Source organism: Periplaneta americana, chromosome 12, assembly GCF_040183065.1.
Source record: "Periplaneta americana isolate PAMFEO1 chromosome 12, P.americana_PAMFEO1_priV1, whole genome shotgun sequence".
NCBI classification, from domain to species: domain Eukaryota; kingdom Metazoa; phylum Arthropoda; class Insecta; order Blattodea; family Blattidae; genus Periplaneta; species Periplaneta americana.
Genome location: NC_091128.1, coordinates 83,782,716 through 83,796,667, shown reverse-complemented (window position 1 = coordinate 83,796,667; position 13,952 = coordinate 83,782,716). Strand labels below are relative to the sequence as shown.

Here is a 13,952-nt window from a genome sequence, read left to right as displayed (position 1 = left end):
ATACTAGGTACTGCATTCAAAAAATATGCCAGTATAAAAATTGCCTGTACTAGAAATGTAAATTATATTTATTTCGTTCTGGAACAAGGACATACCATAAAATTAGCTTACCATGTGTCTCCAACGGTGAAAATTTGATGTAGAATAAGTCATCTTTACATACAATTATTTAATATGTATATTTAAAGTAAAAAACACCTATGCCCACACATGTCACACAACAAATTACATTCATGTTTACGTGATGTTCCACTGTTACTCGCATGAAATTTAGTTCCAGAACCAGTGCTACCAAACTGATTTACTGCAACTAAATTTGAAACCGAAAACAAATGCAGTATCAATAACATTTATACAATTCAAAAAAAAAGAAATGTATGACAGTGAAACATAGTAAGGTATATTACTTTTCATACTTATGGCTTCACTTATAATGTATAATCATTGATAAGATTGCATAGTGCTAACAGTCATTCTCATTATTATTTCCCCTGACCCCAGGTACAGTACCTGACAGTGTTAAATTCGTGTCAAGGGCAACACAAGCGAAACTACCGGTGTGACCCAGGACTTTTTAGTTTCAAAACCTTGACCTCAGACTTCGATGGATCTGACAATTTTGCAGTCTTCTTTACAATAATACTATTGTGTGATGTACAGTATATTTATTTTATTATATTGAGAAGCAAGAGGAAAAATAGCACAAGCCAGCTAGGCCTGATCACAACACACATGAATAAATAAATTGTTTATGCTTATCATCGTCTGTGTTATCATAATAGGACGATGATAATGAGCGCCAGTGTAATACATTGCACATTATTTTGTGAAGTAATGCTAACCGCACCAAAAAAAACTACTGATATGAGCATAAAACAATCGTATACGAGACTTCAAAATGATCTACAAACATAAGGAAGTGAGTGAAGAATTGGAACCAAAATATAAATTAGGGCCTAATAATGCCTCAAAATGTGGCACTGTAATATTCACGACAAAAAGAAACATACCGTATTTAAGAACTACCTACTTTGCTAAAAGCAGTTATTGAAATTGTAGAGTAAGTAGTAAAGGTCGTAATGAGAATCAAAATATTAAAAATCACGGTTTATTTTCAGAAATACACATTACATAGTACCGGTACATTCCACTCCACTTTTTTTCTTCAATTGTATATTTTGAATTGAATTTAACGGAGGGGGATACTATGGCCCAGCACTACGACCTGTTAAGATCTATTGCGCTGATCCTCTGGTGACGCAATTCCAAACCCACACCGGCTGACCACACTAAGGTTCTCTGTGTGCCCAGGTTTTGAGCAGGCAACCCACTCATCCCTAGGCCAGCACTCTCCATGTGTCGCCAGCCGGCATTCGAGAAATGCTACAGAATGATAACGAAATGGAGAAATGGTGACAGAATAATGTAAATGCCTAATTTGGGGAAAAACGGGAGAACCCCCACTACCTTGTCTGCCACAAGTGACACTAAGGACTTTTTTAATGAAAAAATCCTAAACCCGACCTGGAATCGAAGCCAGGCCGCCTGCGTGACAGTCTGAAGGTCTGACCATTCAGCCACAGCAGAGCAATTGCATATTTAGTTTTTGAATCATCAGAGCTTTCGAAAAAAGAACACTTCTTATATTGTGCCTATTTGATCAAAGCTACTAAAATTTAACTGGCTTTGAAAACTATCAATAATATACAACATAGTAAACAGAGCAGCACAGAAAACACTTTTTTAAGAACCAGGCTACAGAACACAAAATTGTTTCCTCTACGAAATCAACATTAAATCAATAGAAAACGTCATAAATAATAATACAAAGTCCTTAAACAATGAACAATAAATTCTCAAAACTACTAATAAGAATTTATAACTGCTTCAATTTTGACGGAATAAGCCAAAAACTAACAGCAACAAACTGATCAAAACGAAAACTTGACTTCATAGTTCAAAAGGTTCACAAAGATTATCGTGATTAAATCTGTCTGGTTATCAAATAAAATTTCAACTCAATTTTCAATTTCTTCGCGATGTTTTCCTGCTAGTTTGAGGAGTGACGTTGTTTGGATCAATCTTCAGGCACGTGAGAGATGTTTTCTTCTCCTCTTCTAGAGTTCTCATGTGATATAGATGTGCATCATTCACCTGTGCCAGTCGCCTACAGATGTTATAGTGTTGAATACTGGCTTCCCATTCAGCTCTCAGAATTCCAAGACCTCTTACATTGTTCGATGCATACAGCATGGCATTCAGAGTGTCATCTGGGTGAGACTATATTTCCTTGATTACACTTCTGATAATTTTATCAATATTTTTCAAAAAATTTTCAGGAAGTTGGCTGAGTGAAGCACATTGCAAAAGACAAACAAGACCTGGCCATATCTATTCGTTAATTATTTTCATTTTTTGGTCTGGTTTTATCAGTATGCATCAGATGAGAGTATTGAGATCACGTAAAAAATTAGTTATAATTTTCTTTTTATCTAACTTTATTTCGTCATTAAAGTCAACACTCAGGTATTCAATGCTTTCTGACTTGTTCTTCAAACTTTGAATAACAGACCCACGTAATGTTGTAAGTTATCCTGGCAATAATTTTCCTTTTTTAATCATAATACATTTACTTTTGTTGGGATTAATTTCAAGGCCTCTTTGTGCTAGCTTCTTTTCTGCCAGATTGATAAGCTCAGCTGCTGATCTCTCGTCTTTTCCGATTAAAGCCAAATCATCTGCAAATGCAAATGCACTTACGCAGGGTAGGTCAGTGTTAACAGCATAACTGTACTGCTTACTGATGTCATAATCTGTCAGATTTTCTAGTACATAATCTAATGCCAAATTTAATATAGGTGACAATGGAGAACCTTGTAGAACACAATGCTTTTCTGTGATTGGTTTACTTTTAAATAAATTTGTTTCTACTTGTAGTGTGTTGTCTATTAAAAATGATTCAATTATGAAATATAAATTTTTTGAAATATTTGATTTCTTAAGGGCCGTAAAATGTGTTCATGTCCAATCGAATCAAAAGCTTTGGAAACATCCAAAAATACAATGTAGCAATTCTTCTTTTTTTCAATTTAGCAGATTTAAGATATCAATTAACTAGAGAAGTGTTAATGTGTGTTCCTGGCAAGTTTACAAATCCTCTTTGTCGAGTATTTAGGATAATGTAAGAGCGAAGTTTTGAATCAAAAACTCGTTCAATAATTCTTCTATTACTGAAAAGATTGAAATAGGTCTCCACTCCTTGATGTCATTAACATCTCCTCCTTTGTGTATTAAAATTGTTCGTGCTAACCTCAGTGATTTAGGAACATAGTTAAAATGGAGAATAGTATTCACCAATAATAATAGAAACCTCTCAGTTTTTAAATGTCTTAAGACACAAACAGTTATTTTATCCGGACCTGGAGATGTGTCAGCTTTAATGCTGTATAAAGCTTTATGAATATTTTCTACACTCACTATTATGTCTTCTGAAACATTTTCACTATTTACATCACAATGAAGAGGAGAGCTGTCGTTTGCTGTACCAAATACATCTTCAAAATATTCAGTTATTATATTTAAAGGGATTTTACAAATTTCCTTTTTATTTAAATTATTCCAAATTTGTCGAGCTAGGTATTTTACGTCTCTGATTGTAAAAGTTGTACTGAGTGAGTTCATATTCATACTTCTGTTTATTCAAAGCTCTTTGCCGTTTGGAGTTTCTATGTAGGTTTGCCGATAATTTGTAATTATGCTTGCTTATGCTCTTACCAACTCTGCAAGCTTTGTAATATTTAACAGCAGGATGTTGCAGTCCAGGCAGATCATAAATTTAATTTGCAATAAAGTCAAAAACATCCTGTGACAGTGTTTCAAAACCTTCAATATTCCCTTTGGACTTTATTTTAATAATTATTTTTCCCACTCAGACATAGGATTTGATTGCTAATCTTACTTACTTACAAATGGCTTTTAAGGAACCCGAAGGTTCATTGCCGCCCTCACATAAGCCCGCCATTGGTCCCTATCCTGTGCAAGATTAATCCAGTCTCTATCATCATATCCCACCTCCCTCAAATCCATTTTAATATTATCCTTCCATCTACGTCTCGGTCTCCCCAAAGGTCTTTTTCCCTCCGGTCTCCCAACTAACACTCTATATGCATTTCTGGATTCGCCCATACGTGCTACATGCCTTGCCCATCTCAAACGTCTGGATTTAATGTTCCTGATTATGTCAGGTGAAGAATACAATGCGTGCAGTTCTGCGTTGTGTAACTTTCTCCATTCTCCTGTAACATCATCCCGCTTAGCCCCAAATATTTTCCTAAGCACCTTATTCTCAAACACCCTTAACCTACGTTCCTCTCTCAGAGTGAGAGTCCAAGTTTCACAACCATAAAGAACAACAGGTAATATAACTGTTTTATAAATTCTAATCACTTTCAGAATTAGTAGACGAGTTCTCTCAAAAGGTTTCGTCATTAGGCAGGTTTCCAATAGACTCAAGAAGTGTATGATCTGATACAGAATCAGGATTCGAATGCTGATTTGTAACTGTTGCGTTTTGAATAAGAGGAGTATTTGTAGTAGTATTATTTTGATCTGGTTGACTGGAAGTCGATGGAGAATTTAGTATTATCTGCTGGGAGCTGATTGAAGAATAATGTTTAACTACTTTACTCCTGTGATATTCAGGATGCGTCTTTCCTAAATGTATATTCACACCTGCATAGATTTAGATATCTTCTGACACACAGGGCATTCAGCAGCAACTACATATTTTATATTTTCATTAGAGGACATGGAATCACAAAATTATAAAGTCTGAAACATATAAAGGACAGCATGAAGACGTACACGAGGAGAAACGAGCAATCTACATTCCAATCATCCCGTATTATAAAGATAAATACCAACTTCACGATATCAGTGTTTGGAGCAAGAGGAACGGTACCTAACTTCTCTTCTCAATTCTGTAAGACTCTAGGGCTGCACAAATCTTTTCTAAACGAACTGGCCCTCCTCATAATTAAAGAGTCAGTCAAACTCTTATGGAATCACCTGTATGGACTCTAATTCAGTGTACTGAAAAAACTGACGCACCATTATCATTTTTATTTTTCTTATTAGCTTTAACTGCTTCTTTACTTGTTTGTAACTTTTCTTATTCTGTGAACTGTCATTGTTTGTTTGTTTACTTGTTTGTCATTTTCTTTACTCTGTTATCTTTCATCATCTATTTGTTCTTTTTTTTTTGTTTTGTATGCTTTGTCTAATGGCAGCCTCTAATTTGAGAAAGCTCTGGTAAATAAATAAATAAAATATATTATTCATATACAAACTACTAACTATAGTAAATAAGTCAGGAATGATGACTTCATACACATTAATTGTGTAAAATGAGTTGATAATATTGATTTAGAATCAGTAATAATAAATAATAATTTTCCAATGGTGTATAAGTATTTCTAAAGAATGGATGGTAACCAGGCAGAATCAACAACTGATGAAACAGACACAAATTTGATGTCTTCACAATTATTATAATCCTGTATCACAAAAATTCACTTTCCTAACACTCATACATGAACACGAACACAATATTTAAACAAAAAAATGAATATATTTGTGAAGCACTTAGCCAGTATTCCCGAAATATAACTTATAAGAAGGCCTCCTATGACTATGTTCATTCAAAAACTAAAGAAAAATAAGAACTTGAAAAAACAATTGAAACATCAATGATCTGGAATATTAATTAATGCTATTATTTGTTTTCTTCTGTGTGTGGGAACACAAAAGATATCAGCACTTCCTGAGAATTTGCTGAATTACAACATTTTCGTGACCTTCGTAGCACCAAATAAATCTTATTCAAACCATTGCATTTTAGATTGAATTCTATTAATAAATTGAATAATAATTTTCGTTTGCTGCTGAACTGTGGTTGGCCACAAGGGTCCAGAATAACAATGATGATAATGTAGGCTATGGTGATTATCATGTTTTCATCCAATAGTATGCAAATGTTACGTAAAACTGGACACAATATTTTGCATTATGTCTAAACTACTGGTACCAATCACATGGAAAGCTTCACATTGCATGGCAAACTAAATTTAATGTAAAGGAATATTGCCCACCTTACGAAAAAGAATGGTTATATTCTGTGTTCAACATGTACACTATGAACTTGTATTTATAACATTATACATACGAGAAATGTAGTGCTTTAAAATCTCCAGAACAGTTTGGTGAGTCATAAAATGTATATAAATTCTTCAGTAACATGGAAAAACATTTGTTCAACCTCAAATTCGCATCGAAAGAAATGTCACGGAATGCACGAAGATGCGACAAAGAAGAGAAATTAGAAAAGGAAAAATGTAAGAGAAGTTTACGACAAGGTAACATAGATGGGGCAAGGATTCATGCTGAAAACGCAATCAGGCAAAGGAATCAGTCTCTGAATTTTTTAAAGATGAGCTCACGTCTAGATGGAGTTGCAAGCAAAGTGCAGCATGCTGTTACAATGAGAAGTGTGACATCATCAATGCAAGGTGTTTCTAAAGCTATGGATATGGCTTTGAGATCTATGAACATTGAAAAGATAACAGTGCTGATGGACAAATTTGAGAAGCAGTTTGAAGAAATGGATGTGCAAACTGCAGTTGTTGACAGTTTCACGTCTCAGGCTACTAGTACAATGGTGCCAGAAGAACAAGTAAACAGCTTGATGTCACAAATTGCTGAAGAAGCCGGTTTGGAATTGAGGCTACAATTACCCAGCGAACAAACTGACACAATTGGATCCACTGCACCAACTTCTGTAACAGACGAACTCGCAAAACGGCTGATGGCACTCCGAAACACAAATTAAATTAACATGCAATCTGCACTGATTTTCCTTATAACAATGTACAACAATGAAATTTGCACTTGAAAAAAAATACATTATTTTGATGTACCTTTATGCCCTAATTTCAGAAGTGAAAACCATTTCCCGATATCACCTAAAATTTTGGAGAAAATTGATTACAAGCAAGTTTGTTCTCGGCACGGTGAACCATGTATATTGCACATGTTGCAGATAGATGTTCCAAACATCATATCTATTCCATACCTGCTTTCCGTGCCAGATTTAGGCATAGGTATCCTAGGCAGTTGCCTAGGGCAGCAATTTCCAGGGAGGGCGGCATTTTTTCTCTCTCTCTTCCTTTTTCCATTTTCATTTTACAGTGAAATTTGTTTTAAAAACACTTGTTGGTAAATCTTTTCTGACGTTTGTTCTTGAACACCTTGTGGAAGTCAGGAGTCACATTGTCGCAGTCTTGGGGAGAGTAAAAGGAAAGTGTGCAGCTGCATAATTATATTTTAATACTGGTATCATGTTCTTATACTATGAAACTGCTTAAATTTAACTACTTGTATAAACAAGAATGGGTTGTTGAAAATCAAAATTGGATGTGTATTTCTTATTTATCGCTGTGAATAGTAACCACAACTCTCAGTTACATTTCCAATATACTGGGTGGCACAAATAAAAGTAGCTCTCCTCCCCTTTGAATGTAAATGCGATATTTTGACTGCTTGAAATTCCATTATCACATTCTACCATATCATATCATAATGAAATGAGTAAACAGCTACAACAATGAACAATTTTATGCAATAATAAATTGTTGGCACTCTTCTTGTCAGTATTTCATCAATCATCAGTCGAATTACACATGTCTGTTCGCATTCTGCAAAATATCTTGCTCGATACAAGAAAGAGTGGAAATTGTGGAAACATATGTGAGAACAGTTCGATTAAGGAAACCCGCGAAATTTTCAGGACAAGTCTCCAGAAAGAGGACATCCGGCAAAGAGAGCAATAAATGGTTTGGTTAAAAAGTAGCGTGCTACAAGATCTGTGCAAGTGTATCTGAATATGATTAGACGTGCACAGCTGTGTTTGATGCTGCAGGGAGCCACTTAACATCTTTTATGAAAGGTGAGCCCTTTTCAGCACTTCACTTCTGTACATAGTCTATACTTACATGGCTACTTTTATCTGCGTCACTGTATACATCGTCAACAATACTATTTAATCACTTTCCAGCATGTGCACTATGTAATTTGATAATGAAAGGTTTATTCTGCAAAGAGTTGGAGATTATTTTTCAATTTACTTTATACTTCTTATCGAAGTAAGAAATACTCGTAATAATAAATTGTACCAACAAAACCAATGCTTAAAAATAAACACAGTCTGGCTTTCACAAATCAATTTTATTTCAACAATGAATAAGTTTGAATAATGTTTCTTTGCATTGAGTCTAATGTGCTTCATCAGATCGATTTTGATGACATCAACAATACTTTCTCTGTGAATAGGGTGGCCAGATTCACATTGATAAAAACGAGGACACAAAGCTTAAAAAAGGAGGACATTATTCGAAAAAAACAGGACAAAATATTTACTTAGATTTAGACTTAAGCCAATAATATACTTTAAATTGCGTCAAAATATATATATATATATATATATATTATTACAACATATGGAATAACATAAATGAATGAATGAACAGATTTAGGCTTAAGTCCTACTTAAAAGTATGTTAATATTTATTTTATTACAAAATAATTAACTAACTACACGCAAAGTAGAATGGGCAGACTGCTAGGCGAGAATGCAGAAATGGATCTACATTCGCACCTCCATCTCTCGATTTATTAGCTACCTGTGAGCAACCATAACAAAGAGAGTTATGATGGTTGGCAAAGCATATATTCTGTCGATGTTGCTGCCACCTGAGGCAAATTATTTGAAAAAGACGTCAAATCAGACCTTTTCATAGTATCAGGCATACAAGTTACGAAAAGGAGGACATTTCTCGCATTTTTTAAAATCCGCCTGGACCCCAGACAAAGGCCTAAAAGGAGGGCACGTCTGGAGAAAAGAGGACGTCTGGTCACCCTATCTGTGAAGGAAGTGCGAAGGAAATCTTTATAATTCACAAGTAAAATGTATGTATTTTGATTCCAGTAATTAATTTTTTCTGAATTGTAACATTTCATTTAAAAGTAATTTAAACTAAACATCACCTGTATATAATACCTGCTCATAAATTGTTTGTGGGAGTTGGGGGGGGGGGGAGACGGCAAATTTTAGCACTGCCTAGGGGTGGCACTATACCTAAATCCGGCTCTGCCTGCTTTTGGGGCATTTGGGAGTATATAGTGGCAATAATAACAGCTCATTTGAGTTTTGTGAATATAAAGGAAAGATTGTGATGGTGTCGTATATAGTTCCTGAGGTAGCTCAGTCGGTAGAGCATTCGCGCGCTAAGCGAAGGGTCCCGGGATCGATAACTGGTCCCGGAACAATTTTTCCTTGAAATTATTCAAACCTGCTTTACAGGGAGCTACTACCTGAAAGCCAGATTTGCATTACATTCGTTACTGGAGGTACGTTAACAGAAAGCCACAATTTAAGTCACACAGCATTTGTGTGCACTCATAGTTGAGTTCTGGCATCTTGTCAGCTCATTTCAGTTGTGTGGCTATAAAGGAAAGATTGTGATGGTGTCGTGTATAGTTCCTGGAGTAGCTCAGTCAGTAGAGCGTTCGCGCAATAAGCAAAGGGTCCCAGGATCGATACCCGGCCCCAAAACAATTTTTCTTTGAAATTATTCAAACCTGCTTTACAGGGAGCTACTACCTGAAAGCTAGATTTGAATAATAACACAGTTTCAATTGGTAATATTTTCGCGTTTATGAGGTACAGTTGTTTGGCACTCTGTGCATTTCGTAAATCAATTATAGAACTTGTTCCTTTACATTGCGTGTTTAGTTTAATAATTGTGTTCAGATGATAGCATTATAGTGATTGTTTATGTAAAAATGTGATACCGGTATTTATTGATTTATAAGGTCACTACTGGAATGCAGTGTGGTTCCACCAAATTATGCTGCTTTCTCTGCGACTGGAACAGTCATGCTAAGCAGAAGACTTACGAAGTAAGAGAGGGAATGGTTGTGCTAAGCAGAAACCTTACGAAGTAAGAGAATGGACTGTAAAGTATGCTTTGCTACCAGGGGAAATGAGTGTTAAATATGAACCATTAGTTAAGAAGGTCAAAATTTTGCTACAACTGCTTCATATTAAGTTAGACTTAGTGAAAAGCTTTGTAAATGCTTTAAACAGAGAGGGTAGCAGTTTCCAGTACTTGAAAGAAAATTTACCAACATTAGTTCAAGCTAAATTAAAAGAAGGTATTTTTGTTGGACCATAAATCCGTGAAATAATGCAAGACAGACTGTTTGAAGAAATGCTGTTGAACAATGAGAAAGCAACATGGATGGGATTCAAAACTGTGTGCAGTATTTTTCTGGGAAATATAAGGACTGAAAATTACAGAGAAATGATTGAGGGCATGTTAAAGTAAATATCAAACTTTAGGATATCATATGTCATTGAAAAAACATTTCCTAAATTCCCACTTGAACTTCCATTCCTCCCAACATGAGTGATGAATATGGTGAATGTTTTCACCAGGATATTGCTATCATGGGAAAATGATACAGAAGAAAGTGAACACCTAGTATGTTAGCCGACTATTGTTGGCTGCTAATTAAAGCTGTTTCTGATGTAAGCTACAAATGGAAATCTACTAGAATTTTTTTATGTAAGTAAAATCAAACATTTTTTTAATGGTAAAACCATGAACTTTTTCTTTATAGGTCATTCTAACGGCAATTTTTTAATTCTGCATACTTATTTTATAATAATGTTGACTTTTATTAAGTTTCGTATCATAAATAGTTACTGGTACGATAATATTTTAATTATGCCTATTCCACGTATTTTTGTGACAAATTTAAAAATAAATTTCCCGAAAAATAGGTATGTGATAGGGAAGTGTTCGCGTAGGCTTCCGCGGCTGGTGTACATGGTGTGTGGATAAGCTTTGGGGCTTTTACCGCGTTGTCTTGGTGTTGGTGGCTGACATTTCGACCGCTGTGTTGTGGTCATCTTTAGAGCAGTTGTTGGATAAGGAAATAGTCTGCGAGCTCGTATATATATAGTAGTCTCGATGGGGGGAGTACTTGCAGTGATAGGTCGTAGGTTCTCCTTCTGGCATATAATTGCTCCTTCGTTGTCCAGTCCGGTTGAGGTCTGTATGAAGCAGGGGCGTATTTTGCGGACTACCGGGGCTACCAGCGGTAGCCCAAGGAAATTACGAAAGAAAAAGTTTATAATATAACATAATGTAATAAATTTGTATCATTAGTTTTACCATAGTAATTAAAATTAAAGTAATTGTTAGATTTACATGCTCTCTCTGCTCTCGAAAAGAAACAAGTTGTCAAGGCGGCATCGCTGGAAAAACCGCTTGCTACGTGAGGTAGCCTGTGACCGTTTCGCTCACGCTGTCCTTCGCACAACTGCCCGTCCCCCCCACTCCCTTCTGTTTCCATCGTGCACTGTAGGCGGGCGAGTTGCCGCTCTCATAATCGGTTTCTTCGCAGGCGCGAAGCCACAATACGCTTAGTACACTAGCAATTGAATGTGATTGTGTTCTTGCAGTGCATTATTTTAAATCTGTGATTTGTTCGAGTGTCTAAGAGTTATAATAATTGTGAATTATTAAGTTTTCAATTTCCCAATTAAGTGATATTGTGAAAAATATGGCAGAACAAGTTTCTGGAGAGGTTTGTGTTGAAAATGACTGTGTAATAGAAGGTTTATTAAAAGTGCCTTTTAACCGTCGTACATAACAACGAGAAAGTTGAAATTGTGAAAATGGAAAGACCAACTCCTGAGTTAAATTTGTCCATGGACATAAAAGAAAAACAGCGTGAGTACACATGCCATTTCACTTCAACATCATATGGTAAGTGGAATTGGTTGTGTGGTACTTCTAAACTGTCTAAACTATTTTGCTGGCCATGTTTGTTATTTAGCTGCGAAACTAATGTGTGATCAAAAGAGGGGTTTTCTAATATGAACTCCCTTCGAACGGCAGTCCTAGAATATGACAAATCAAAAGCTCATATTTGTAGTAGCATGAACTTTGGGAAGACAAGAATTGATTTACAGCTAGATAAGCAAAAAGCTCTACACATCAACCAACACAATGCTCTTGTGAAAAAAAAATCGGGAGATTTTACTGCGTCTTATTAATGCAGTCTGCTTTCTAGGAAAACAAGAATTGGCTTTTCAGGGTCATAACGAGAGTGTGGAATCAGACAATATAGGAAATTATATTGAATATTTAAGTTCCTTAAGTGAATTTGACCATTTACTGGCCAATCATCTTGAGAGTTCAACAGTATTTCGTGGTAATTCTCCCGCAATTCAGAATGACTTAATATTTGCTATAAGTGGGGTTATGATAAAAAACATAAAACCTTTTGTGGCCATTGTTGTTGATGAAACAAGTTACTGCTCTAATCAGAGTCAATGTCCACTGTTTTAAGATACGTCGACAATACTGCCAATGTTCAAGAACGGTTTATAGGATTCACAAATGTAAGTTCGGACAAAACTGCTGCTACTTTGTTTCAGCATGTGGAAGGTGTTACAGCAGAATACAATGTCGGCAATAAGTTAATTGCACAGACATACGATGGTGCTTTAGTTATGGCGGGAAATATTAATGGCTTAAAAACAAAAGTTCAAGAAAAGTATCCTCAAGCACTATTTGTCTATTGTTACAGCCATGTTCTCAATTTAGTTTTGCAACAAACTACTTCATCCATTCCAGAATGCCGCATTTTTTTCAAAACACTGACGGGTTTAGCTGCATTTTTCTCATCATCTCCTAAAAGATCAGAAATCTCAAGAAATTTATGAACAAGAAACTCCCAAAAGTAGCACCAACTAGATTGAATTTTACATCTTGGCTTGTAAATACAGTAAACGAATACAGAGAAAAACGGACTGCTTTCTTTAAAAATATCATTTGTAATGACTCTGAAGAAAACTGGGATGATGCTGTAATTGTGCAGGCTCAAGGATATTTGAATTTTTTCGCACAGTTTCAGAATATATTTCTTCTTGAAGTCTATGCTAGAGTGTTCGCACATACAGATGTGCTCTACAATATTCTTCAGACAAAAAGTCAAGACATAGCATACTACTTGCAAGAGGTATCAAAGTTAAAAAAAATACTATATCCGAGTTCAGACGTAGTGGGTTTCCGTCCATATGGAGTAATATGGAAAATGAAAATTCTTCACCCAATACAATGGAACCACCATTAAAGCGAAGAAAAGGAGATGATGAATTGAAATACAGGCAGCTGTACTACAGCATACTAGATCGTATGCACATGGAAATTACTGACAGATTTTCTGATTATGGAAAGCTTCAGTTCACACATCTTCTAGATTCTCAAAAATGTTCTGCTTATAGAGAAAACTTCCCGAATGAGGCACTAAACAAATTATTTCAGTCCTATAACAGTCACTTTGATCAAGTACGTTTGAAAAATGAATTAAGTGTAATATATTCAGCAGAAGTCTTTGATTTTTCGAACAAACCTATCCATGAAATATTATCTGTCATATATGAAAACCAGCTGAACCAAGTTATTCCTGAAGTCCTTAAATTGGCAACATTAATTCTGACAATACCAGCTACGTCAGCATTGGTAGAAAGAACATTTTCTGCGTTGAAGAGAATAAAATCCTACTGTAGACCAACTCATACACAAGAACGTTTATCCGGCTTGGCACTAATATCCATTGAAAAGTCATTTCTACAGAAACTTTGCAAGTGGCCCAACTGTAATTTCAATGACGAAGTCATCAACGTATTTTCGTCCCAATCAAGACGTCTGGAATTCACATAAATATGTAAGGAATTTTATTATAGGGATTTTAAAATATATTTTGTGTAATAATAGGGTCAGTGGTAGCCCAAACCCTTTAACCAGTATACGCCACTTGTA

The 13,952-nt window shown here is 35.4% G+C and overlaps 2 protein-coding genes across 3 annotated transcripts in view; one reads left to right on the top strand and one right to left on the bottom strand.

Moving 5' to 3' along the window:
* Positions 1-261, bottom strand: part of raw — a 454,717-nt gene extending 454,456 nt beyond the window's left edge. Inside the window, exon 1 of one of the 2 annotated variants that reach the window (XM_069841669.1) lies at positions 112-261. Coding sequence is in view for 1 of the 2 variants with exons in the window: in XM_069841665.1 (XP_069697766.1) it covers positions 112-153 (42 nt within the window). In the remaining variant the exon portion in view is untranslated. The remainder of the gene's footprint in view (positions 1-111) is intronic. The other variant, XM_069841665.1, reaches the window with a different exon arrangement.
* A 5,815-nt stretch (positions 262-6,076) lies between these two features.
* Positions 6,077-8,114, top strand: LOC138710053 (charged multivesicular body protein 1b-like). Its single transcript, XM_069840702.1, has one exon. It carries the CDS (start codon positions 6,296-6,298, stop codon positions 6,884-6,886), a length of 591 nt encoding a protein of 196 aa, XP_069696803.1. The 5' UTR covers positions 6,077-6,295; the 3' UTR covers positions 6,887-8,114.
* Positions 8,115-13,952: the final 5,838 nt, after the last annotated feature.